This window comes from Schistosoma mansoni, chromosome 1, assembly GCF_000237925.1.
Source record: "Schistosoma mansoni strain Puerto Rico chromosome 1, complete genome".
In the NCBI taxonomy this organism is placed as follows: Eukaryota; Metazoa; Platyhelminthes; class Trematoda; order Strigeidida; family Schistosomatidae; genus Schistosoma; species Schistosoma mansoni.
The window spans coordinates 50,156,295-50,180,452 of NC_031495.1; the positions used below are offsets into that span (position 1 = coordinate 50,156,295).

The following is a 24,158-nucleotide window of genomic DNA, read 5'->3' on the forward strand; positions in this document are numbered from 1 at the left end:
GGGCTTTTAGTCATCTTGACGTTAAAACGTTTCTGACTTTGTATACAGTGTTCGTACGTCCTAAACTTGAGTACTGCATACAAGCGGCTTACTCCTGCTTGAAAAAGACAGTGAACTCTTGGAAAGGGTTCAGAGAACAGCAACTAAACTGACTCCCGGAGTAGCGAAGCTCCCGTATGCTACTAGACTGACCAAACTAAACCTATTCCCGCTGTCATATCGAAGAATCAGGGGCGACTTGATTACAGTTTTCAAATTGTTTAATGATTAATTTGCACCTGATATGCCCTCATTTTTCTTGTCTCCCAAAACAGAAAATTTACGAGGACACTCCAAAAAAGTTCACAAGCCCAGAACAAATTACTTGTCAGCTGACTATCGACTTTCCCATCGAATCATCAATGAGTTGAATTCATTACCTCAGCATGTGGTTGAGGCTCCGTCCGTCGACTCTTTCAAAAGAAAGCTGGATCAGCTGAGAGACCATCATTGCCAGGACTAACACAGGCCAGCAAGCCTCCTGTCCTTTCCGAACCGAAACTGATACTTTACCCTTAGATTTGGACCATGCTTCTCTAATTATTGAGCTAGCATTTAGTGAACAACCGGCTGTTTTAGCATACTCCTGCATGGCTGTTTTGTTTGCTCTCTGCATATTCATGTGTGCTGTAACTTCACTGTAGATTATTTCACAAGTCTCAAAGCCTCTCAAGGTCGCGGAGGCAAGTTTGACTATCCCAGACTTTCCGTATTCGTTAAGATTGTAATTTGTAGACGACATTTGAGCGACGCTAAACCTACCTAGAGAATCCCAAACAACCAATAAAGGGGAAATAAAGCGGAATGTGCATTGGAAAATAAGTCGTAAATAAAGGGGAAATGCACCAAAATGTCTGCTTTTTCGCCTGTCCGGGGGAAATAAAGCGTAATTTCCCCTTTCTGTCGCTCTGTTTTTCAAATGTCGCTAAATTACCGATTTCTCCCCTAAATATCCGACGAATAACCGACTTTTCCCCTAAATATCCGACGAATAGCCGACTTTTCCCCTAAATATCCGACGAATAACCGACTTTTCCCCTAAATATCCGACGAATAACCGACTTTTCCCCTAAATAACCGACGAATAGCCGACTTTTCCCCTAAATATCCGACGAATAGCCGACTTCTACCTTCAATATCCGCTACATTCACTGCTTTTCCACTACATACACACTAATGCATTTACCGCTACCGCCTCCTGTGTTCGCTTTCATTCCCACAACACAGCACACGAATAATGTAAAGTACGTAAAATATGGTATAATTTCCAAATTTTTATTGAAAACAAAAACTTCAATGTACAAAGTAATGAGCAGTTGGCAGATGGTAGAGTATCAATGCTCCATAGGTAATTGTCATTGTCACGGACCAGGCATTTCACGTATTCTTTATTTCCACCAGGCCTGTTGTACTATGGAAAGTCAAACAATTCTTGTGAATTCTAAAATGTGATAAAGAAAAACGTTATTGAATCTAGGAAACTTGTTTTGCACAACAAGGTACTTGGAGCTGGACTTACGGTTATATCCTTGATTACGAAAGACTGTTCCTATAGATAATGCAAAAACAGTAATCACTTTAAAGCCGTACATACGTGTTCCTTGTTACGTCGATGACGCTTCTGGACTTTGTCTCTCATGTCGTGGAAATAACGTTCTCAAGATACTTCTAATGCTCGTTGGCAAGTCTGGTACGATAATGCGAAATTCATTCAGAACCCTGTCTGCATCCCGGATACTGAGATAGGTGGATGTCATTAAATTCATTAATATCCTGTTAATCTTCTCTTTGCGACTCAAAGGCTTTTGACAGGGCAAATCGACGGTAGAACATTCTATAATAAATTTATTAGCGTATGAACTTCAAACACGTACCATTATCTTACGGAAGCCTTTCATTGGTACAGCTTGTGGAAGGTAATACAGTTGAAGGAATCTCATGACAGTTACTTTCTCTGTCAACTGACATAGTTTATACATATATAGTTGTTAAAGTCAGTTACCTGTAGTTGTGCTTTCATTAGCAAAGTTACTTAACGAAAGCAAGTCATGTCTCCTCAGAAAATCAGTACGTAATTTATTCCAACGTCTGTTATAAGTAGATCTATGACATCCGAGGACTCTTGACAAGTTCACGGTTGCCCTACGTCTACGAGCTCTTTCACTGACTTGGCTTAAACTGATGTTATTAGACTAACAACATAAACAGTTAGAAGGAACTAAATAGAAGGAACACGTCACTCACTTGCATCGTGTAAGTAATTTGTGATGGCGGCCAACCATGTCGGAACACCTTAGCTAAACAACAGAGAAAGTAAGTACAAACGCATCACACACAAAAGCCTGTGTCCGTATTTTATTGCATGAGTAATAATGATGATGTTCATAAATTTAATGTAATAATTCGTTATTTTTGACATACTCAGCAAAATGTTGTTCCTTATTGCGGTTCATTCAAATGTTATACGTTACGACAAATTGTCTACAAATATCCCCCAAATATACGACGTAAGGGGGAAAAAGCGACTTTTCCCTCAAATAACCGACGTGCAGGCGAAAAAGCGACATTTCCCCTTTATTTACGCTTTCGTCCGCTTTATTTCCCCTTTGTTCGCCTTTATTTCCCCTTTATTGGTTGTTTGGGATATCCACCTACTAAATAGGATTGAATGACGATCATTAACCAGTGCGATGAATTAGAATTATGATTTATAGTTAAAAGTTAGGGTTTAAACCCTAAGTCTAATTCATCACGAACTATAGTTATAGCCAAAACGCTATTTAGCCGAGTGGATGACTGAGTTTCGCGCCAAAATCCAAGACCTGTTATCTTACGTTTGATTGGTTCGTCCATAAATTACGGTCTCGCGCCTTGTTGTTATATATCTTTGGAACCATGTTAATTATTTCAGGCAATTCGCTTGTTCCTACAGAAACTCATCATGATAAGTCCTCACAAAGACATATGCCAATAAACTATTTTCCCCACCAAACCTACGTCCACTTCTCGCTAAAATGTGTGCCAAAAAGGGTTATTTTCCTGATAAACACGCAAAATCTGGTTTTCTCGCAAGTCTACTGTTCAACCTAACTTTACACAATCTTCAATCTTGTGGAAACTTCGAGGTGTTCTGCAAAGTGTGGGCAAATAATGGGGGAGACTCTGAATTTCCTGAAGCGTTTTTGCGATTCCCTCAGGATAACGTGAAGCTTCTGGCAAAAAGCCCAGACCAGGGGGAATTTTATAGTTTTGTGCCATGCCCTCAAAGTTTTCTATAGTGGCTTCCCCAAGATGATTAAAATTCTCAATAAAGAGAGATAGGGTCTACTACCTACTAAATATCTTCGACCTTTACACACAGTCAATAAGATTCGTAATAATGGTTTGTGCATGAAGAAACGTTTATTCACATGAATTCCAATCACAGTTATTAAAAGTATTCACACCAAGGTACTAGTCGAAGATCATCGACTCTGTAACTGACAGATATCAGTATCCCTAATCGGAATCTGAAAATAGGGAAAAGTTAGGATTTTACGCAAGCTTTACTAAACGTACGTAGTTACTAGGAATGTCTCACTTGAAATGTAGTACTGATCCTTGAAAACTAGCCAGCTACATCCCATTTTACTTCAACGCACCAAATCCATGTAAAAATGTCGATGTATTTGAAAGGAACATCTCAATAAAAAAACGATTAGTATGATCATTCAGTCAGTCACAACGTAGAACTTCGTAGTAAGTACATCAGTTAGAGTTGCCATACCACATTAGCACAGAGATCCAGTTGTCGATTTAAATCCCATAGTGGTAAAAGTAGTAAGAGTATTAGCAGTACTCCGAAAGATTAGGGTTTGAAGATGTTATTGAAGGAGTATAATTTAGTGAAATGAATTCGAAAAGAGAAAACGATAGAGACATGAAGAATTCAGAAGATTAGAATTTGGCAGAACACAAAGAGTGGATTCACCTTTGCCATTGCAAACGATTTCGAGCCATGTCATTCCAGGTCTCTAACCATCGATTGCTATCATCTCGCGAATCCCAACCAGGTAGTTTACGCCTGTTATAATTGTATTTTGCTAATAAACGACCCAGCTATTCCTATTGCTTAGTATTCTTATACGATGACACTCGACAAGACCCCAAAATCAGAACACTTTGAACAGGAATGAAATTGTATTGAAAAATAACAATGGGAGGTGAACAGCAATCACTAGTTTAAATAACGTTCATATATTTATAGTATATACATAAGAAGCTTATAGATTTTTCTGCAATAATATGCCCGGGCTGATCGGTTTAGAATTAGCCAATCAGCGCGCAGCAACACCATCATGCATAAAACATGCTTAATCCAATCTATGTCCCGCTAACAACGTCTACCAACATGGCTCAGTCCACTTGTCACTGACTTCATGGATTTGTGCCACGTTTTGGTCTGGCCGCCCCTAACTTTCTTCCAACCTACATTACATTCACACACTCTTAAGATGTCAGTAAGCAATACTGTTTTCGTCATTAGAGTTCTGAGATCAAACAACAGTAGGCAATTATTAGGGTGTTTTTTGTAAAGTGTTTATTACGAACTTACGACAATATAAAGTGGAGCCTACAGTAATACTACATAGAGTTGATGCCTGCGTTCAAAAGCGAAAAGCAGCACTGTAGATTGTCATATTATCCTTCCTTCCATAATAATACATCTCTTATGTTGTGAAAATAATCTTGAGTAGCGTTGTCGTAAACTTTCGCCAGATCTCTTTCACTAACAACATAAGAATCTAAATGCAGATGCACCTACTGAATAAAGCTCCTAAAACCAGTCTTAAGGCTGGCACAAGAATTATTGTGCTGTCGTAAAACCCGAACTTATGAAAACTGCTTTTTGTGTCAGTCCCTAGCAATGTAGACTTAAAAGCCAGCTCAATCTCCATAACGGAAATAAAATGTATCTTCGGGATGTTTTTGGCTCTTTATCCGTTAGCATAATTATGATAGCAATATAAAATGTAAAATAATCTTGTTGAATTAAAAATTCATCTCATGTATCATGTTTAAAATGTTTCTACTGCCAACTGTCCTTCTTTAGTCTACAAAGAGAACTGTTCATTTGATATCTTGTCAAATGTAGGCGTTCTAGATAAGAACAGCGCTTATCTTATAATCGCAAACTGTTTCGACACCCTGGTTGCAAATTTCGATAAAGTTACATTTATGCTTGTTAATTTAGAAGACTGGAGATAAGTCATGTTGTTTGACGGGTACCCTAATGTTAATCATTTTAGGAACGGACTCGAATTTCTGTGAATAAATAGTTTTTCATTCATAAATCATTATCCTAAATCGTATTGACTACTTTGGAAAGTTGGTTTTACCAGAGAAATAATGGCTAACGTCAAAGGTATTTGGCGGAAAATCGATGAAGCAGAAAAACAGGCAACTTCTATGTTTTCGAAAGTAAAATTATTGAGGAAACCACAGCTTATTTCATGCATCATTCTATTCTTTCCCTATAAACCTTTTTATATCGTTCGGTTTTAGAGGAGACTTGTCTGATTGTACAACATTCATATGTAACAAGTACAAAGCGATGCTATTTAAGAAAGGCGATCTCAAGAAGTGTCCAATGAGAACAGCCGGAGATGTTGTTAAACGTGTTTTATGGGATGAAAAAATTCCTCAGAAATGTATAACAATTGGATATTTGGATAGGTTTAAAGGGATTCTAGAAAAGCCTTTCGATGATTTTTCGTGGGAACCACTAGATAGTTTAGATTATTTCACTTTTGGTGTACCTGAACACCGCATTCAGTACTTTAAATACAAGGATATAGTTGTATGGGATAAACGTTTCAGAATAGATAGGGTTTTTGGTAGTAGCCGTTCAACTAAGACAATACGAGATGTAATAGAAAACTATGAAAAGTATTGTAAGACTTCTCGAGACATTCCTGATATTCAGCTCAGCAATTCAGTTGATGTTTTTTGAACTGGAATACAAAGGCTGCAGAAGACACCTGCGCATCAGAAAGTCAAACAGAAGTGTCGTTAAAAGAGACGACCAAGCAAAGAATAAAAAATAAACCGAATTTCTTCATTTGTCAGAAAATCGAATCTCCTGATTTCATAGAAAAAGCGTTAAAGGTTCAGTCAAAAATCTGACATTCAACCGTACTATAAAGATTGTTGTATTGACTCGAAACTATTCCATCTTACACTGTCAACATTACGACTGGAAGGTAGTTTGCAAGTAAGCAAGTATATTCTTAGTGAATGTTTCAGTTTTGAATGAGATTTTTGTTCTAAAGCTGTATTGTAACTTTAGTACAGTTTTACAGATCTGCCGATTTACATAATTTAAATAAAATGCCTTGAATCATCCCACTCGTTAAGTATGTCATCACTTAATTTTGACTGTTTCTAGACAAACCGATTATAAGCTAGTAGTGATTGATACTGTTGTGTTTTCCGGGAATTATGAACTGTGACACTGTTGAAGTACAATTATTCTGTGATATAACTCGTTGATTATAACCGAACTACGTATCCGTTCGTCCGACATAGTAATCCAATCGTAAAGATCATATTCACCACCTGCGACACCTCTCAACTGTTATTCCATATTATTAAAGAATATCTTTCAGTGGCCGTGTGAAATGCTTTCCATTCTTAAACATTTTGGAAATTTTGAAAATGCATAGCACTCCTGATGTTTGTTTGAAAATGACTTGTTTCCATCACTACATATACCATCTTGCTATCAGTATTTTATTTTTGTTAAATAATCGCTTGTGTGATCTACTTTATTGTTATCAATAACTGTAAACTTGGCTTGATTAGTCTAATAATTTTCGTAAACAAAACTGTAGAGTAGAAATTAGTGAAACCCGATTGAAAACGACACCGTTTTTATATATCTCTTGTAAGGCACATAATTTTACTGCCATCCATCAACTCTACGCTTCTACATGCTTGGGTGTGTATGAGTCAGTTAAATAAACAAAGAGTAAACGTACTCTTTGTAACGGTAATAATTTCGCTTCGGTGCTGTTGTTGTAAGTGCGATGACTTACTGTGCTACAGTGACATTTGTTGTTTTTCCAGTAGACATAAGCTTATTTTTTGATCATCTCAGTAGACTTTATTTCTCATTTTGTAGATATCTGAGTGCATGGAAGCCCTCAGACAGGCGGAAACAAAGCTTTGTAGATTTGTTCCAACAAATCAGTTAACAGTAAAAGGTGTGGGTAACTTCCACGGCCGAGTTTTATATGCAGCAGTTGAGTCCAATGAAAATTTGAATTTGTTTGTCGATCAGCTAAATCAGATTCTACATGTGGCCGGATTCCATACAGATGATCAGAAAAAGTTTAAACCTCATATCTCTCTGATGAAGGTATGTATACTTTTGTTTTTAAAGGATCTCATTTTAAACAATCACTGAGAACGAATAAGTATTAAGCAGTTGCCTTGTATCATTTCATAATTTTTCACAAGTGCCCACCTACGTATGTTCAAGAATGTGAAATTTAACCACAGCTATTTAACTTAGTCTAGCTCATTCGTGCTATTTACTTTGATTTTTCCTTTTAATCTTTCTTAAAGTCTGCTCAAGTTTTTGCGCTTGAGTTGCGTGGATATTAAGGTTTACAGACTATTTCCAGGTACTTTTTGATGAACTGGTTGAAATAATTGAATGACGGCTCACAGTGAACCCTAATATTACAAACTGACTCCAATTATATGCTTTTGTTGATGTAGAGTCTACATGTGTCTGATGCTAACACTGAGTATAAAATTGACTAACTAAACCACCTACAGGCATCTGCTTAGGTTGTCTCAAAGAACTTGTATATCTTTAGCCTATTCATTTAGTATGCCACTCTATATCAGGTCAGCTTCTTTTAATTAAGATCTTGTCCGTCAAACCGAAGTTACTATTAAAGGCTTACAGGTACATAAAGTTAAATTCAGGACGTCAGTGAATGAAATGCTAATCTAAACATGTACATTTTAAGATTACTTTCCACGACTGTTGCTGCTACCTTGACGTGGTGGTGGTCGAGCTTACCTATCGTGATGAACCAACCGAGCTTTACTGGCTGAAACAATCGCCATTCACGGTCCTACCATGACAGACAGGTCGGTTGAAGAACAGCAAGACTGAAAGCAGCAACCTCAAGGTCCGAGGGCGAAGTCATACTGCTGACTCTACAGAGGTGTGATGGCAGTAAGGTGTTTCCTTCAGACAACCAGCATAACAGCAATGCTACCTTCCTACAAAGGAAGCGTGGGGTTAGAAAATGTCGACCCTAAAAATGCACACCTTGTCTTATCCCACTGATTTCCGTCTCCAGCGATAAGGTCCCAACAAGTACGGAGGTAACACAAAAAGGTGACCGGCCTCAGGTAGTTGTCCTTTGGGTGCCGCGGCCACGCTCTTAGGCCACTAGGACCACCTCTAACCCAATTTCTTATTTCAGGTACCCCTAGAAGAATCCTTTCATGGTATGGGCAACCGGGAGCTGATAACCGCCCGCATACTTCTAACAGCACTCAATATCATTGTATTCATAATTAGTCTCCCTCTTCAATTCCAATTATTTCTCTCACTTCGACTTCCAACTCTAAACTCCCTCCTCAAGTGTCACCATGACCAACGATTCCAGTGTGCGAAACACTGTTCCAGGTCTACTGAAACCTCGGGGCCTCAACGTGCGCACCCTACGTCAAGTCTATCAGCAGGCTTTCTTGGCTAAAATTCTAGAATCTCGTACTATTGATGTGTGTTATGTCTCCTAAACACACATACAGGATCCAAGTTGGTCATTCATTTCACCTCACCTCACCAAAACGGAGAGCCGACGAAATACATCCTCCGTTTATCTGGCGACCCGATGGCTAGTTCTTGTGGACTGGTGGGTGTAGGCATAGTAATGAGTACGAGGGCAGAACAATCACTATTAGAATGGATTCCCGTTAACAGTCGCTTATGTGCTGTTTGGCCAAACTGCTCCGTAAGAACTCAGAAGGATAGGGACACACGTCGTTGCATTTTCATCGTTTCTGCCTACGCTCCCAATGCAGCCTGGATGAAGTGAAAGATGACTTTTACAAAAAGCTTTCTGAAATTCTTCCAAAAGCTAAACACTCAATAATAGTACTCAATGCAGGTGACGATGATACCCAAGTAGGTAGCTTAAATCAAACAAAAAGACATTTAGTGGGTACTTTATTATCCCGGCTCAGCGAACAGATAATGTTGATCGTCTGCTGCAACTGTGCTCAGACAATCGTTTATTTTGAGCAAGCACTAATTTTAAGCATAAAGAGAGACATCGTCTAATATGGCAACCGCCTGCGCCGAACCAACGATGCGCTCAAATAAACCGTATCGCTGTCAATCATCATTGGATAGGCTCGGTAAAAGACTGTCGCTCGTTCTGGAATACCTGTTTGGACTCCGATCATGCTCTAATACGAGCACACATCTGCTCGCGCCTCACTGGACCCAGAAGAACCACACTAAGAAAACCCATTAGAATTGAACTCAGTGACGAGGAAGCTAAAAGTAAATTCCAAAAACAGCTAAGGTCACATTTGGGTAATTTTGAGAACGAGGCTGACCCTAATGTTGCTTGGAAAGATATACGAACAGCTGTGAGAACAACAGTGACATCTTTTGGTGATTTGAGCGAAACGGTTACGAAAAATCAAATCAGATCTAGGCTAACCAAATGTCTAAGAAACAACCGTGAACTTGGCTCCATAAATCATTAGGAGTCGTGGTCAATTTTTAGCGATTAGGTTGACTAATATTTTGGCTAAAATCTGGGAATTGAACGTAATCCCATTTGGCTGGCCACAATCTCTGATTGTCCCAATATATAAGAAGGGGGCAAAATCATCCTGTAATAACCATGGAAGGATTAGTTTGACCAATATAGTATTTAAAATACTAGCCTCAATAATTATCGGGCGCCTAACTAAGACTCGTGAACTCCAAACACCAGAAAATCAGGCTGGCTTCAGACCTAGTCGTAGCCGCATCGACCACATACTCACCACTCGTCAGATCCTAGAACACAGGCATACTTATGGGCGTCCGACAATTATAGTTTTACCTGACTTAAAAGCGTCATTTGACTCTGTAGACCGAGAGGTTCTGTGGTAGTGTCTGTCATTGAAAGGTGTACCTCACAAGTACATAAGAAGATACTGCAGATCTTTTCTGTTGTATTAGTTCATTTCGATTAGTGATTTTCTTGATCACTCAAGTTTTGAAGCTTGTTACTCGTTGATAGTTAGTAGTAGCTGAAAGTGTGAGTCTCACCGGGTTTCCGATGTTACTAATGATTTGTAACAATGAAAAGATCGACTTGCTCCGAAAATCTAACACTAGACACGGCCATTGCTGTTATTCAACCTATTAGTCAGTAATACTGGATACTTTTAGTTATCATATTATCATTGTAATTACCATCTATTGGTTGTTTTTGGAGAAAGTACATTTAGTTATATATTTCCAATTTTAGATGAATCGTTCAGTATCAAAAAAAGTTGGTACGAAAAAAGTCGACCCCAATCTGTGTGGTGAATTTCTAGATACGGAGTTTGGAGTATTCACTCTAGATTCAATTTACCTGTGTGCAATGGGAAGACACCATGATGATGATGGTGGTTTCTATCGTACTATCGGAAATTTACATCTTGTAAATCCGATTTCTAAATAAGGTGATTTTTGTAAACTTACTGTATATTTCCCGTGATATTTTAATAACTTTTTCCTCGAGTCAACCAAATATTAGTGTTGTCCATTATTTTATTTCTAAAAATCTTGATTTCAGTAGCTATACAATGTATACTGTTAAATATTTTTCTGGTCGCAGTTTACTCACACGGTTACATTATCAGTTTTAATAATCACTGTTTTAGGGGTGGACAGTTTCGTCTACGAACAGTAGCAAAATATTGCCTACTTGCACGTCCCAAGAAGCTTTAAAACTCATATTGCTTGTCAGCAGCCCTCTTCATCTTTTGAGTTCCTCTTACATTTGTTGTTTTCATGTCGATATTGTGAATATGACTGCTATTACAACCATTTAATTTATAACTAACTAAAAACTCAGGCTTGTGAAATACCATCCTTGGTCTTCCACAATCAGGTTGTACATTATTGCTTTTTATATTCTGATTCTATAGTCTGTTGATTAGTCGAGCTTCATATTCCAAACCTCTTTATCACAGAATTCAGCCTTGCCAAAACAATAAAAGGTGTGATATACGCCAACTCAGTGCCTAGCTATTATATTTAAACACGGGACTAAAGCATGAGCCCCTAAAATACAAGGAATACTAAAATGAGTGGCAGTCAATAACCATATATTCTCTTTATTTGGGCGGGTTTGTGAAGACATAAAGAGGAGGTATTCGCAAATTATCCTATGCGGCTACCTACCATAGTCCGGATGATAAAGTATCGACTTTATCGAAAAGTGAAGGTTCTATTTACTTGCGGTATCATGAGCTTGCCTGGAGGTGACTTTTAACTCAATTCGTGGGATTACTTTTCACTCAAAATAGTGTTCAGGGGCTGCTGTTAACTTAGTTTTGCTACAAACACGACCCTTAGGATAACTCCCTAAATCCAGATTTTTAGGGCGTTTTTTTAATAAATAGATTGCTTGTGCAAAATATACTTACTGAACAAAGTTGGTGAAATATAAACCTATTTCAGCTTTCTACGTAAAAATACTGAACTACATAATGAAGTAAAAATGACTTCAATAAGTTGCTACCCAAGGTATACAATAATGTTTTGATACTCCGTATATATATCATTAAACGCGCACTAAGTAGCGACTCACTATAACTTCCTATTTTTAGCATAAACGTTAAAATGTAAGGTGAAGTTTTATATAAAAATGTGTTGTCATATTAACTTTAACCTTTCGCTCTTTTGATTTTGGTTATTCGTATTTCAAATCGTAAAAATAACAATTACTCATACTGTGGAACATGTAACACCATAATTAAAGAAATAGAAACAGGAACTATATATTAACATGACTAGATTGCAAGTTTTATAAGTTCACGAGTCGTTTTATCTTCTGGAAAAATTTACAAAATTTCCAAACTTTATAGTCTTCTTGCCAAATACCTCGTTTCATTCGGATTGCTTTCGCAATAGCTGAGGAGTACTTATTGCGAAAGTTATATGGCAAATCATTGAAGCTTTTGTGGTTGGCTATTCCATTAACTAATAAGTGGTAAGATATATCTTTTTTAAAAACACAACACTGCAACTATATACAAGAATAGTAAGTTACTCGTTTGTAAATTATGGCCAATAGTTCCGAATCCTCAAAAATTGGTTTTACAGGGATGAAAACGACACGTTCACCTGGGTGTATATTTTGCTGTAACCATTGTATACTTTGTCCAGAATGCTGCACAGGAATACAAATCTTTATAGCATTACCTGTAATGTAATCCTTTAGAGAACAACGTACCATATGAAACTTGGAAAGGTAGTTTAACCTTGGGCACATGGAAAACCTCCAATTCGCCGGTAGAATTGATAGATTTAACCAAACCTTTTAGATGTATCTGGCGGCTGTATACACCAGATGGAATCGAATATATGGAATTGAATTTGGTAAACTGAATGAATATACGCATAAACCATCTTTATTTACGATATAAAAATGTCTCCCGAGAAGATATACTCCAATTACCAAGAACGTTGTAGGCATTAACTGAATTATTTGATATAAGAAACTGGTCTTACTCTTATAGCTTCTACATTTTCATCCATAAGTTGTTGAAGTTTATTCATCGCACTTCGCATCGCAGATAACTAGAGTAGCATTGTTTTAACGAACATAAACAGTTATGGGCTAAGAGGCGATGTTTTCGGGTTTTTTCTGCCACTTATCTGCGTAAAAAAAGTTGGGTAACATGGTCAAGAGGGCTTGATTTGATGGTTGCAGTAAAGGGTGAAAATATAAACGAGGAAAACACACCTCTGACGGGATACGGTCCTGTCGATACTTTGGTGAAGGACGAAATTCCCCGGTCTATTTGAATCCCGCCGAAGCTTGTAAACGATGCCGAAATGTTCAACACTTTGTGGGTAAAGTAACTGGAATTAAACTCTTTTTTGAGTGCATAGCCATTCAGCCGCACTATTATTCGTAAACCTTGGTTGTTTGAGCAAGCATTCATCATGTTTATGGAGTCTGGCACAGATATGCGTTGGCCAAATAGTTGTGGACGGAATAGAAAAAGCTTTCATTCAGCAGTAAATCGTAGTAAGATGTTGTCCTTAGTCCTGAAGAATGTGTCAAGTTTCCTTTCAAAGAACTCCTGCGAAGTCGCTTGGACTAGCTCAGTTGGCAGTCGATTCCAGCATTTGACAACTCTTACGGAGTAGAAGTTGTGTCTACAGCCTGTTCTGCTATGTTGGGTCTCCAGTTTCTGGGTGTTACTCCTTATGTTTGTAATAAGGCTAAGCTTTAGCAAGTGTTTAAGGGGATGCCTAGAAGTGTTAAGCATGCTGTAATCCATTAGAATGTAGCTGTAAATAATTCCCCAAAATCAATAGCTCATTAAGTGTTCGACATTAGATGCTGACCACATTGTTTTAAATGGAATTGTTTAGCTAAAGACTTTCGGTCATGCATCCGTACCAAATCACGTTACGAACCAGCGTGGGACACAGCTCCTACGTTCACTAGCCTGATTAGAGTAAATGCTTCTCGGCATATTGATAACGTATCAAATATATCTTTCCTAACTCTTCGCATCTGACTTCTGCTTTTAACTAATTGGGGGACGATTCGAATATAAGTGTTACTGGTTTATAGTTGTAAAACTAGAAAACTAGTCATATCTTCAGTGGTGCACCTGACGTGATCTGGTACCCCAAGTGAATAAACTGTGGGTCTGTTCCTTTTTGGAACCTCATTGTTAATTGTTTTTCTTTGTTTGATTTATACATATATATTGTGATATACCTTTTTTCGGATATATTTTAATTATATATATTTTTCGTTCTACTAATACTATGACGGAAGTCACCTAAGGTTTTTAAGTTAAAATCTATCCCCCCACCTTCGATTCAATTAACGCCTTTTTGCCCTGACAATATCGAGTCCTGGTTCTGCTACGCAGAAGCTGACTTTTGCGGGCACGGAATCACGGACTTGCGCACGCGATTCCTCGCGGTAGTTAAGGCGTTACTGCGCGAATTTAAGAGGTACGTAACACCTAGTATATTTACTAGTGATGTTTCGGAACCTTACGAAACGCTAAAACGATCGATTCTGAGACGTGCAGATCTAACCGACCGACAAAGTTTAAACCAACTCCTCAATAACATTGACCTGCAACATGGTTCTGCGACAGATATGTTGCTTAGGATGAGAGAAGTGATAGGTCAAAGAACCTTCGACGAAGGCCTATTCAAACATCTTTTCGTATCCAAACTCCCATAACAGGTGCAGGCAGTTCTCGTCTCGTTCCAAAACAACGCCGTAGACGAACTAGCTGCATCTGCCGAGCAGATCTTAGAAATAATGAAGTCTACTAATGCTGTGGTCTTTTCAGTCCAAGAAAAGCCTCAAACGACCCCGAATGATATCTCTGAATTATGTCATACTCTCACACGCTACCTTCGATTTCGCAATGATCGTAGTCGGTCAAGAACCGCGCTAAGAGGCGTATCATGTAGGCGATCTGTCTCTTGACCACGAGAGACAGATAATCCCGACTGTTGCTGGTATCATAACCAGTATGGCCAGTGAAATGTTCGTTACACCGTTCCGGTCTAACTCGAGTAGGCCTCCAATCATTCGACATAGACCATCAACGTTGGTGGTCTACAAGAAGGTCACCTCTAAGACACCTATACTCTAAATGGTGGTCGGAGGCGCTCTTCATAAAGCTTGAATTTGACTCCCCGAACTGATTTCGTGACTCGCCATTGGATACGCTCCAGAGTGTCCTTATCCTTTTGGAGGGAGGAAATGCTATGTTTCCGTACTCTGAATGGGGACGAATAAAACTGTTCAAGATTATGTGGAAAGTTCTACCGTCAAACTGGCCAAAAATGCGCTTCAATGTTATCAGTGCAAGGTTTGCTTGATAGGCGTTTTGCCACAGTTAGCGTACGACTTCAAGTCGTAGGGCACCAACACTCCTAAATCTTTAACAGCTTGGTATACTTCTAGAGAGAAGTTTCCTAAGTTGTAACTGTAGTCTGCAACATGTCGCAGATAGACTACCTTGCACTTTGAAGTGTTGAGGGTAAGTCCGTTGTTGTCTGCTCAACTTTGAAATCGAGTCAGATACTCCTGAAATGCTAGTATATCCATATTTTTACATATCTCTCTCCAAATTTTCACATCAGCAAAAAGCAATAATTCAGACGATATATTTTGTGAAAGATTGCTTGAGAGAAAGTGAAGTTAACCCTGACCTTAAAAGTCGGTTTTCTAGATATAAAGCGAGCCAGTCAATTAGAGGTGGTTTGATACCTGAAGATACGACCGGTATTGTAGTTTCACATCTATAAACCAGTAACACTTATATTCGAATCGTCCCCCAATTAGTTAAAAGCAGAAGTCAGATGCGAAGAGTTAGGAAAGATATATTTGATACGTTATCAATATGCCGAGAAGCATTTACTCTAATCAGGCTAGTGAACGTAGGAGCTGTGTCCCACGCTGGTTCGTAACGTGATTTGGTACGGATGCATGACCGAAAGTCTTTAGCTAAACAATTCCATTTAAAACAATGTGGTCAGCATCTAATGTCGAACACTTAATGAGCTATTGATTATGGGGAATTATTTACAGCTACATACCCAATTGTCTAAGCTTATTGATAAGACATATATAGTTGACCCTATCAAAAGCTTTTGAGAAATCAAGGTGAATGATATCAACCTTCCCCTTGCGATCAAGGATGCAAGTCTATCTGCCTTCCGCAGTCAACAGAACGGTTATACAGGAGTGACCCTTCCTGAAACCTTGCTGTTGGGGTGAGAAGTTTAAGACTAGTAAGTAGTCGTGTATAGCATCGCATATGAGGGACTCCACTAGTTTTGAAGGTATAGAGAGAAGAGCCACCGGTCGGTAACTTGAGGGTTCACTGTGCCGACCTCCTTTGAAAGTTGGTGTGATGTGAGTCAGCTTCTAAATTTCCGATAGTTTGTATCGGCACAGAGAGTGTGAAAACATCAGTGGTGTTGCCAGGATTGAGGCTGCAGAATGATCCATATCCGGACCACGAGAATCGTCTTTTCTTAGGTGCTGCAGTTTACGGAACACCAAGTCAGCACTCAGGTTCACTTAGGAAATTCATGTGCAGGTGAAGCTTTCATCAGTGTGGTCGATGTGGACCGCTTGAAATGTCCGAAAGTATTGTTCAGCCAAAAGGTTAGCGGCATCCTCGTCGTTATTGGTCGGTCCATTAGGGCCTAGCAATCGGGAAATTCCAGTTTTGGCCTGTCGAAAAGAGAAGCCGCATAACGGAACAAGCTTTGCTTATTGGAAACAAATTTATCGATAAGCTTGGTCCGGTACTGAAGCTTGTCTTCTCCTACTGCCTTTGTCCATATGTTCCTTATATGTTTGTATTGCCTGTACGCGCCGTCGTTATAAGTTCGTTCGTATTCGGCCCAACCGAGCCTTTTGCGGCTTAGCAAACAAAGAGTGTGGTTCTTGATGATTATAGGTTGTTTGTAGCTTTTTGGGACCATTTGAGGAACTGAATACCTAATAGCACATAAGAGCGTTTGCAGTGAGAAATCCCAATGAGCATCCATTCAAGTTGAGGGTGAACATTCCAATACACCTGTTGTAGATAGTCCTGTAAAACTGGCACATTCAAGTGTTTGAAATTCTAACGCCTGTTGTTGGTGGGATATCTTAGCTCAGTTTTGTTGACAAGATTGAAGGATAGGATGGCCTGAATCGAGAGGTCATCGACTAGGAATTCTTCATTTGTGAATACCCAGTCTAAGCACCACGGCGTCTGACTGTTCCTCCGACGAGTTGCCGACTTCACATGTTCGAATAATCCCAGATCATCAATGAGGTCGAAGAACCGCGCTTCAGTAGAGTTGTCACATCCAATGTAGGTATATCCCACGAAGTTGATTCTAGGAAGATTGAAGTCCCCTAGAATCAGGATGTGAGAGAATCCGAGACGCGTGTGAGCAAGTTAATTCTCACAGTAAACGATTGTCTTACTCGGTGTCAGCAGTGGGCTTCCTGTAGATGACCCCGACTAAACACCTTGAGGTGGTAGACAATCTTACCGAGCACCATACTGATTCATCAAGATTGAGAAGCTCTTGGTTGTGAAGTTGGTGCACCTCCAGGCATGATCGTATGTATAATGCTACTCCATTCTCAATTCCTGTTTTTCTGTCGTTACGAAACAAAGACATCCCAGGTGTTGCTAGATCCTGGTATGTAAACTCAGATGTCCAAGTTTCAGATATTCCTATCAGATGAGAATTATTAGCATTGCTAAGTTCGCGTAGCTTTTCGTGCCTATAGGTAACCCTCGTGCTATTGATAGAAGAAACCAGAGAAGTAGTGAATAGGTCTTTATTTCGATCTTCGCGCAGTCACAGTGGAGCGTGGGATTATCTGTTCAGACAAACAAAGGCTCTCAACATTCCATATAAGATAGTAGGGAATATAACGCTTACAAAAGGTAAGGAAGTGAATGAATACTTGAACAATACTGTTTTAGCATATGCTTGGTTGTTTGGGGTCAACTCTTAACCAACCAACCTGAGCTGTTACATTAGCTTCCCCCTAGAATCGACTTCCGTAGGAACGTCGGTTCGATTAACCTATCTATCGATAACACCTTCGTTCTATTTCTCATCCCAAGGCGAAATTATCAACTCGCTCACTATTTGACTTACAATCAGTTACGACTAACGCTTTCAATGATAGTCCATGGATGTCTCTTCATTTACCAGCTTGTCATCTTTGTAGCATGTGATCTTTTCTACAACTATCGCTGACGGTTTGCTGCGTGCTTTCAAGAGAAAGTGTGAGAATGTGGAATAAGAATATCTGAGGAAGTGCCGCGAGCGGGCTACCCAACACCATGTTGGTGAGGTACGATTTTTCCATGCTCAGACCGGCTATCAGGTGTTTACTCACCTGCCTCTTGAGTCGCCCTCAAGTAAAAAGTAAAGAAGAGTCTGCTTCAAAGGTTATGGTGAAAATCAAGCAAACCTGAAGAACTGCTCCACTGCCTGCATAAAATAATAAGATACAAAATGGAAATACATAAATGCAATTGATAATTGTTCCGTTCATGTAAGTGCTTGGCCTCCAGAACGGATTGGTATTCTGGAAGGAAATAAACATAGTGTAGATATCTTGTGTACGAAGAACCATGAAAACAGCAACAAAACAAAAAAAAACTCTTTTGTAATGCGTATATGTAAAAGGGTGAACTTGCTAGAAGTTGGACTCTTTAACAAAATCGATCAAGTGCATGACCTTGAGCCAGTGATGACCGCTTTTTACAACTAGGTGCGTAACCAAGGGTGCATCAGAGTAATCCACAAAACGGAAACGAATATACGGTTAAGAAGCAAAAAATTGTGTTGAGTATGCGGATCAAGTACAGTTGTGTCAAATACTCTTTTTACGTTATTATTAAACCGAGAAAAAAAAGTATATATATAAGCTATTGACATAACATGTCTTTTTTATAACGCTAGTGTTAAGTTCCAGGGTTTTGTATGGGCCACTAATAATAATTGGTTCAACGTTAACATAGCCACGATAGTCATATCGTCAGTTCAATGTTATGATTACTTAACAGTTCTTTTATACGTTGTGTTTAAAATTAGGTATGTGGAATCAACGCGGCTAAGATAGTAACCTTACAGTAACGTACTGTACCATATCTTCACGGTTATTGATTCTTAAATGTCAGAAATTTAAAAAAAAATGATGAGAACTTTAATAAGTACTTGACCATAGTAATTGTATCAAGCTACTAAACATATCTTCGACCGAAAACTTTTAGAATTAGTTCATATGGTATATATGTATAGCCAGTATAGTTAATTAACCAGAAAAAGAAATTATAAAACTCGCCTGGGTTGCTTTTTGAATTCGTTGTATTTGCCAGTGTAAGTTGTACGAGTTTGAATAAAATCCTCAGCCATCGTTTCGGAATACCTAGCTTATGTGTCCAGTATTTAAAAAAAATATTTAACATAACACTTATATATCAAAGGTAAAAGTTCTGGGGAGTTGTATGTGAGGCGGAATGAAGAAAAAAAATTATTTTTAAGTAGATGCAGGGTCTGATTAGCTACGTGGTTAGATTTATCCTGCAGTCGAAACTGTCAACATCCTTGACTGACTAATCGGATGTGCCCAGCGAACCGTTTTAGTCATTTGTAAAGATTTATCATCTTTATATTTTGATTCCGCAATGGATTTGTCAGTTAAACGATCTAACAACACGTATGGTGGTTCATGATCTAGATAAGCCGGCTTTAGCCTATCAATACTTACTGTGTCGATGTTTCCATGTTTTTCTATCACGAAATATTTAGATTTTCTTGAGATGACTTTGAAAGGACCTTCAAATGGAGGACTGAGTGGTGCTTTTATTTTGTCACATCTTATCCAGACGTGCGTGCAATTGCTTAGGTCTTTAGGTATATATACGGCGCGCGATTGTTCACGAGTATTAATCGGCTTAAGTTTAGACATGTGGTCCCGTAGTTGATCTACATAATTTTCTAAATTAAGTTTTTGACTGTTAGTATTAGGGTTAATAAATTCACCTGGTAGTCTCAGAGTTGTTCCGAAAACCAGTTCCGCAGCTGAACACTGTGCGTCAGTTTTGACAGATGTTCGTATTCCCAACATAACTAACGGTAGGAATTCTGTCCACTGATTCGGGTTTGAGTGAGATATAAGAGCGGTTTTTAGCTGACGGTGAAAACGTTCTACCATCCCATTAGCCTGAGGATGATATGCAGTGCAGCGTATCCTATTGGAGCCTAGAAGTTTAGCCAAGTTATTAAATAGTTCGGATTCGAATTGCGCTCCTCTATCCGTCGTTATTGTTATAGGTGTACCAAAAATGGTTACCCAGTTCTGCATGAAAACTTTGGCTACTGTTTCCGCTGTGATGTCCGCTATCGGGATGGCTATAGGGAATCTGGTAAATCGATCTATGCATGTAAAAAGATAATTAAAACCGTTTGAACGTGGTAAAGGACCTACCAAGTCGATATGCACATGGGCAAAACGTGCATCTGGTTGCGAGAAAACACCTATGGGTGAATTTGTGTGACGATTTATCTTTGATTGTTGACATGCTGAACACTCTCTAACCCATTTGTGTACATTCTTCTGTAAATTCGGCCATATATATCTGGCATTGATTAGTTTTGTTGAAGCTTTTGCGCCAGGATGAGACAAAGAATGAAAGTTATTATATATCAACTTTCGCATACTTTTGGGAACGAAAGGTCGCGGCATTGCCTTGGTCGTGTCACAGTAGATTAGAATACCATCGACAGGTGATGGGAACTGTTTTAAATTAAGACTTGAATTGTTTGTTTTAAGCAGGTTTTGTAATTCTAAATCCTGCTCCTGTTCGTTTCTCAACGTCTCGAAGTTTACTGTAGACTGCTGTAGCACGTTTATTTCTAGCCTAGATAAAGCATCTGCCGCCTGATTGTCCTGACCTTTGACATGTCGGATATCGCTTGTGAACTGTGATATATAGTCAAGGTGTCGGACTTCTCGAGGTGAGTATTTATCAGCTCTCGCTTTTAGTGCATTCGTTAGTGGTTTGTGATCCGTAAAGACCATAAATTCCCTGCCTTCTAACATGTGTCGGAAGTGTTTAATGGTTAGGTAGATTGCAAGAAGTTCTCGCCCGAAGGTAGAATACCTTGTCTCTGCTGGAGCGAGTCTTTTTGAGAAGAAAGCAATTGGTTTCCAGGCGTTTTTAACCAGTTGGTTAAGGGTACCGCCTACTGCTTTATCAGAAGCATCCACCATCAAAGCAAGTGGAGAAAGAGAATTCGGATACATCAACGTAGTTGCTTGAGCTAGTTTATCTTTAAGCTGTTTGATAGCTTCGACAGCGTCAGAAGACAGTTTGAATTCTTTTGGTTTTCCTTTTAGTGAATCTGTCAAAGGTTGCATTAATTGTGCACAACCTGGTATGAATCTGCGATAAAAGTTAATTAGACCTAGAAAACTTCTCAGTTGTGTTAGAGAACTAGGTATGGGATATTGTTTAATGGTGTCTACTTCTTTTTTGATCGGTTTAATCCCTTCTGGGCTTATTGTGTGACCGAGAAATTCTAAAGTTTGAACACCGAAAACACACTTACTTTGATGTATGTTTATTCCATGTTCATCCAGTCTTTTTAACACTGTTTTTACATGCTGTTCGTGTGATTGCAAATCGGGGCTGGCAATTAACAAGTCGTCTATATACCCCTGCGCAAATGGCATATCTCGAAGTAGATTGTCTATGAATCTTTGAAATGTCTGTGCCGCATTTCTCAGGCCGAATGGCATGCGTATAAACTCGAATAAGCCAAAGGGTGTTGTAATAGCTGTCTTGGGGATATCTTCATCAGCCACTGGGATATTGTGATATGCCCTGACTAAGTCAATTTTAGTGAATATGTTCATACCCTGTAAACCGTTTGTGAAATCTTGGATATGCGGTATTGGGTACCTATCTGGTACGGTTTGACGGTTGAGGGCTCTGTAATCCCCGCACGGTCGCCAGTCACCTTCATTTTTCTTTGGGACCATATGCAAAGGGGATGCCCATTGACTATCAGAGGGACGGATAATACCCAGTTGTAGCATATAATCAAACTCGGCCCTAGCGATTTTGAGCTTATCTGGTGCTAGTCTCCTGGGTTTTGCAAAAACCGGTGCACCTTCGGTTTTGATAGTGTGACTTACTTTTAGTTTGTCTTTAGAAGGCTGTGGGTTTGGTTTAGTTAAGTTTGGAAATTCCGCGAGTATATCTTGGAATTTCGCTGTTGTTACTGGAGGAGTTTGAATCAAGTTAAGAGAGCTGATGTGACTTTCTTTGCCTTTTGTGTAATACGAAGTTTCTTTTAGTGTTAATCGCCGTTTCTTGGTGTCAACTAGAAATTCGTATCTCTCTAGAAAGTCCATCCCCAGTATTGCCAGATCTAAGTCGGCTACCGTGAAAACCCAAGGGAATTGCCTCCTGAACCCCAAATCTAGGGTTAAGTTTTTCTGCCCAAATGTCGCAATTTTAGTTTTATTTGCAGCTTGAAGTGTAATTGATGATATTTCTCGACTAATCTCAGTTTTATTTTGAGGGATGATGCTAAGAGCAGCGCCAGTATCCACCAAGAAATTCAAGCCAGAGTTTCTGTCTCTAACATAAAACAAGCGACTGTTTTGGCGCCCCTCCTCAGTCGTCGCGACCTGGGGAGGGGTTACTCGTTTCCCGCTGTCTTAGAATTATGCTTAGGCCAGGCGCATGGTTGCATGCACTTGGTTGAGTTGACACCAAACTTCCAGTGGTACCAACAAAACTGCCCAGGTTGTCTGGACATTTGTGACCTGTTTTGTGACTTGGATCGTGGTCGTTGTGGTGACCTGCTCCTGTTTCTATGACCCATTTGCATTCTGGTGACAGCCTCAGTGAGACTCTTAACACTCGCAATGAGTCCTTCTATGACGGGGTCTTTTGCTGATTCTACTTTTTGTGTGTGATTTATTGTGCCTGGTCCAGTTGGAGGACCTCTCTCCATTATTCTATCGGCTATACGCGCTAAATGAGATAATGAGGTTTCAGGATCTTGTGCATCCAAACAGTGTTGGACGTAGCATGGGAGAGCTTGTATCCATCCTTGTTTTAGGACTGCTTCACCCACCGTGTTATCACCCATTAACACTTGGAGGTGACGCAAAAACTGTGACGGCGACCGATCACCTAGTGTTTCACCTTGAAAAAGTCTTTGGATTCTTTGACTATCTGATAATGATAAACGGTTTATTATCTCTCGTCTTAAGATGGTGTATGGTTGTGGTAATGGTGGATCTAAAATCAAGTCACGGACTTCTTTGGCAACTGAAGGAGGAAGGATAGAACACAAGTCTCCATAGCGAATCCCTTCAGATTTGATATTGTGTCTTGTGAAATAATGCTCTAGTTGAGCAAACCACAACTCAGGATCACTACGATCAAATTCTGGAAGTCGGGATTTCGTAGTTATAACAGTGTCTATCACCACTGGTGACAAATCCTCCAGATTATGGGTTTCTATTGAGTCTGACATGAGGTATGTGACAAATATAGCAATAAAGTTAGCACGAAAAATGGTTACTATAACACGAATAACTTAAGATAATACGGAATAAACTAGTTATATACTCAACTTAGTTTACGGATAATCCGGTCTACTTTTACGATTAAGTAAAAAAAAAGATTAATAACAGAAATGAGGTTAAATTGTGTTCAAAAAGGGCTCACCACTTTCGTGCCTATAGGTAACCCTCGTGCTATTGATAGAAGAAACCAGAGAAGTAGTGAATAGGTCTTTATTTCGATCTTCGCGCAGTCACAGTGGAGCGTGGGATTATCTGTTCAGACAAACAAAGGCTCTCAACATTCCATATAAGATAGTAGGGAATATAACGCTTACAAAAGGTAAGGAAGTGAATGAATACTTGAACAATACTGTTTTAGCATATGCTTGGTTGTTTGGGGTCAACTCTTAACCAACCAACCTGAGCTGTTACAAGTTGTTGAATGTCGACGATATCTTCACAGTGGTGTGTGAGGACAAGGTCTATCGATGACGGATTATGTTCCAAGTCTATATGTGTCGGCTTAACGATACATTGTACAAGTGCACATTGAATAATTGATGACAGAAGGACGCTATCGAAACCCCCACCTGGAGCTGTGAGCTCTATCCAGTTTATATGGGGTGCATTGAAGTCTCCAACGATGAGACAACATTCTGCTTTACTCCAAGAACAGACGTGTTTTAGGATAAAGTCGTCAGCGAGACAACACGGACTACGATATATTCC

General features: G+C 39.2%; 3 protein-coding genes across 3 annotated transcripts; 1 reads left to right on the forward strand and 2 right to left on the reverse strand.

Annotated features, from left to right (window-relative positions):
• Positions 1 to 5,668: 5,668 nt before the first annotated feature.
• Positions 5,669 to 11,335, forward strand: Smp_148700 (hypothetical protein; the record flags this gene model as incomplete). The annotated part of the gene is made up of 3 exons (XM_018794737.1): positions 5,669 to 5,947; positions 7,202 to 7,438; positions 10,578 to 11,335. The coding sequence occupies 3 exons, from the start codon at positions 5,669 to 5,671 to the stop codon at positions 10,773 to 10,775; spliced, it is 714 nt and encodes a 237-aa protein (XP_018649119.1). The 3' UTR covers positions 10,776 to 11,335.
• A 790-nt stretch (positions 11,336 to 12,125) lies between these two features.
• On the reverse strand, positions 12,126 to 12,892 carry Smp_196260 (hypothetical protein; the record flags this gene model as incomplete). The annotated part of the gene is made up of 5 exons (XM_018794738.1): positions 12,126 to 12,341; positions 12,372 to 12,523; positions 12,555 to 12,705; positions 12,741 to 12,800; positions 12,833 to 12,892. 5 exons carry the CDS (start codon positions 12,890 to 12,892, stop codon positions 12,126 to 12,128), a joined length of 639 nt encoding a protein of 212 aa, XP_018649120.1.
• Positions 12,893 to 22,552: 9,660 nt separating this feature from the next.
• Smp_004230 (hypothetical protein) lies at positions 22,553 to 22,870 on the reverse strand (the record flags this gene model as incomplete). The annotated part of the gene is made up of 1 exon (XM_018794739.1): positions 22,553 to 22,870. One exon carries the CDS (start codon positions 22,868 to 22,870, stop codon positions 22,553 to 22,555), a length of 318 nt encoding a protein of 105 aa, XP_018649121.1.
• Positions 22,871 to 24,158: the final 1,288 nt, after the last annotated feature.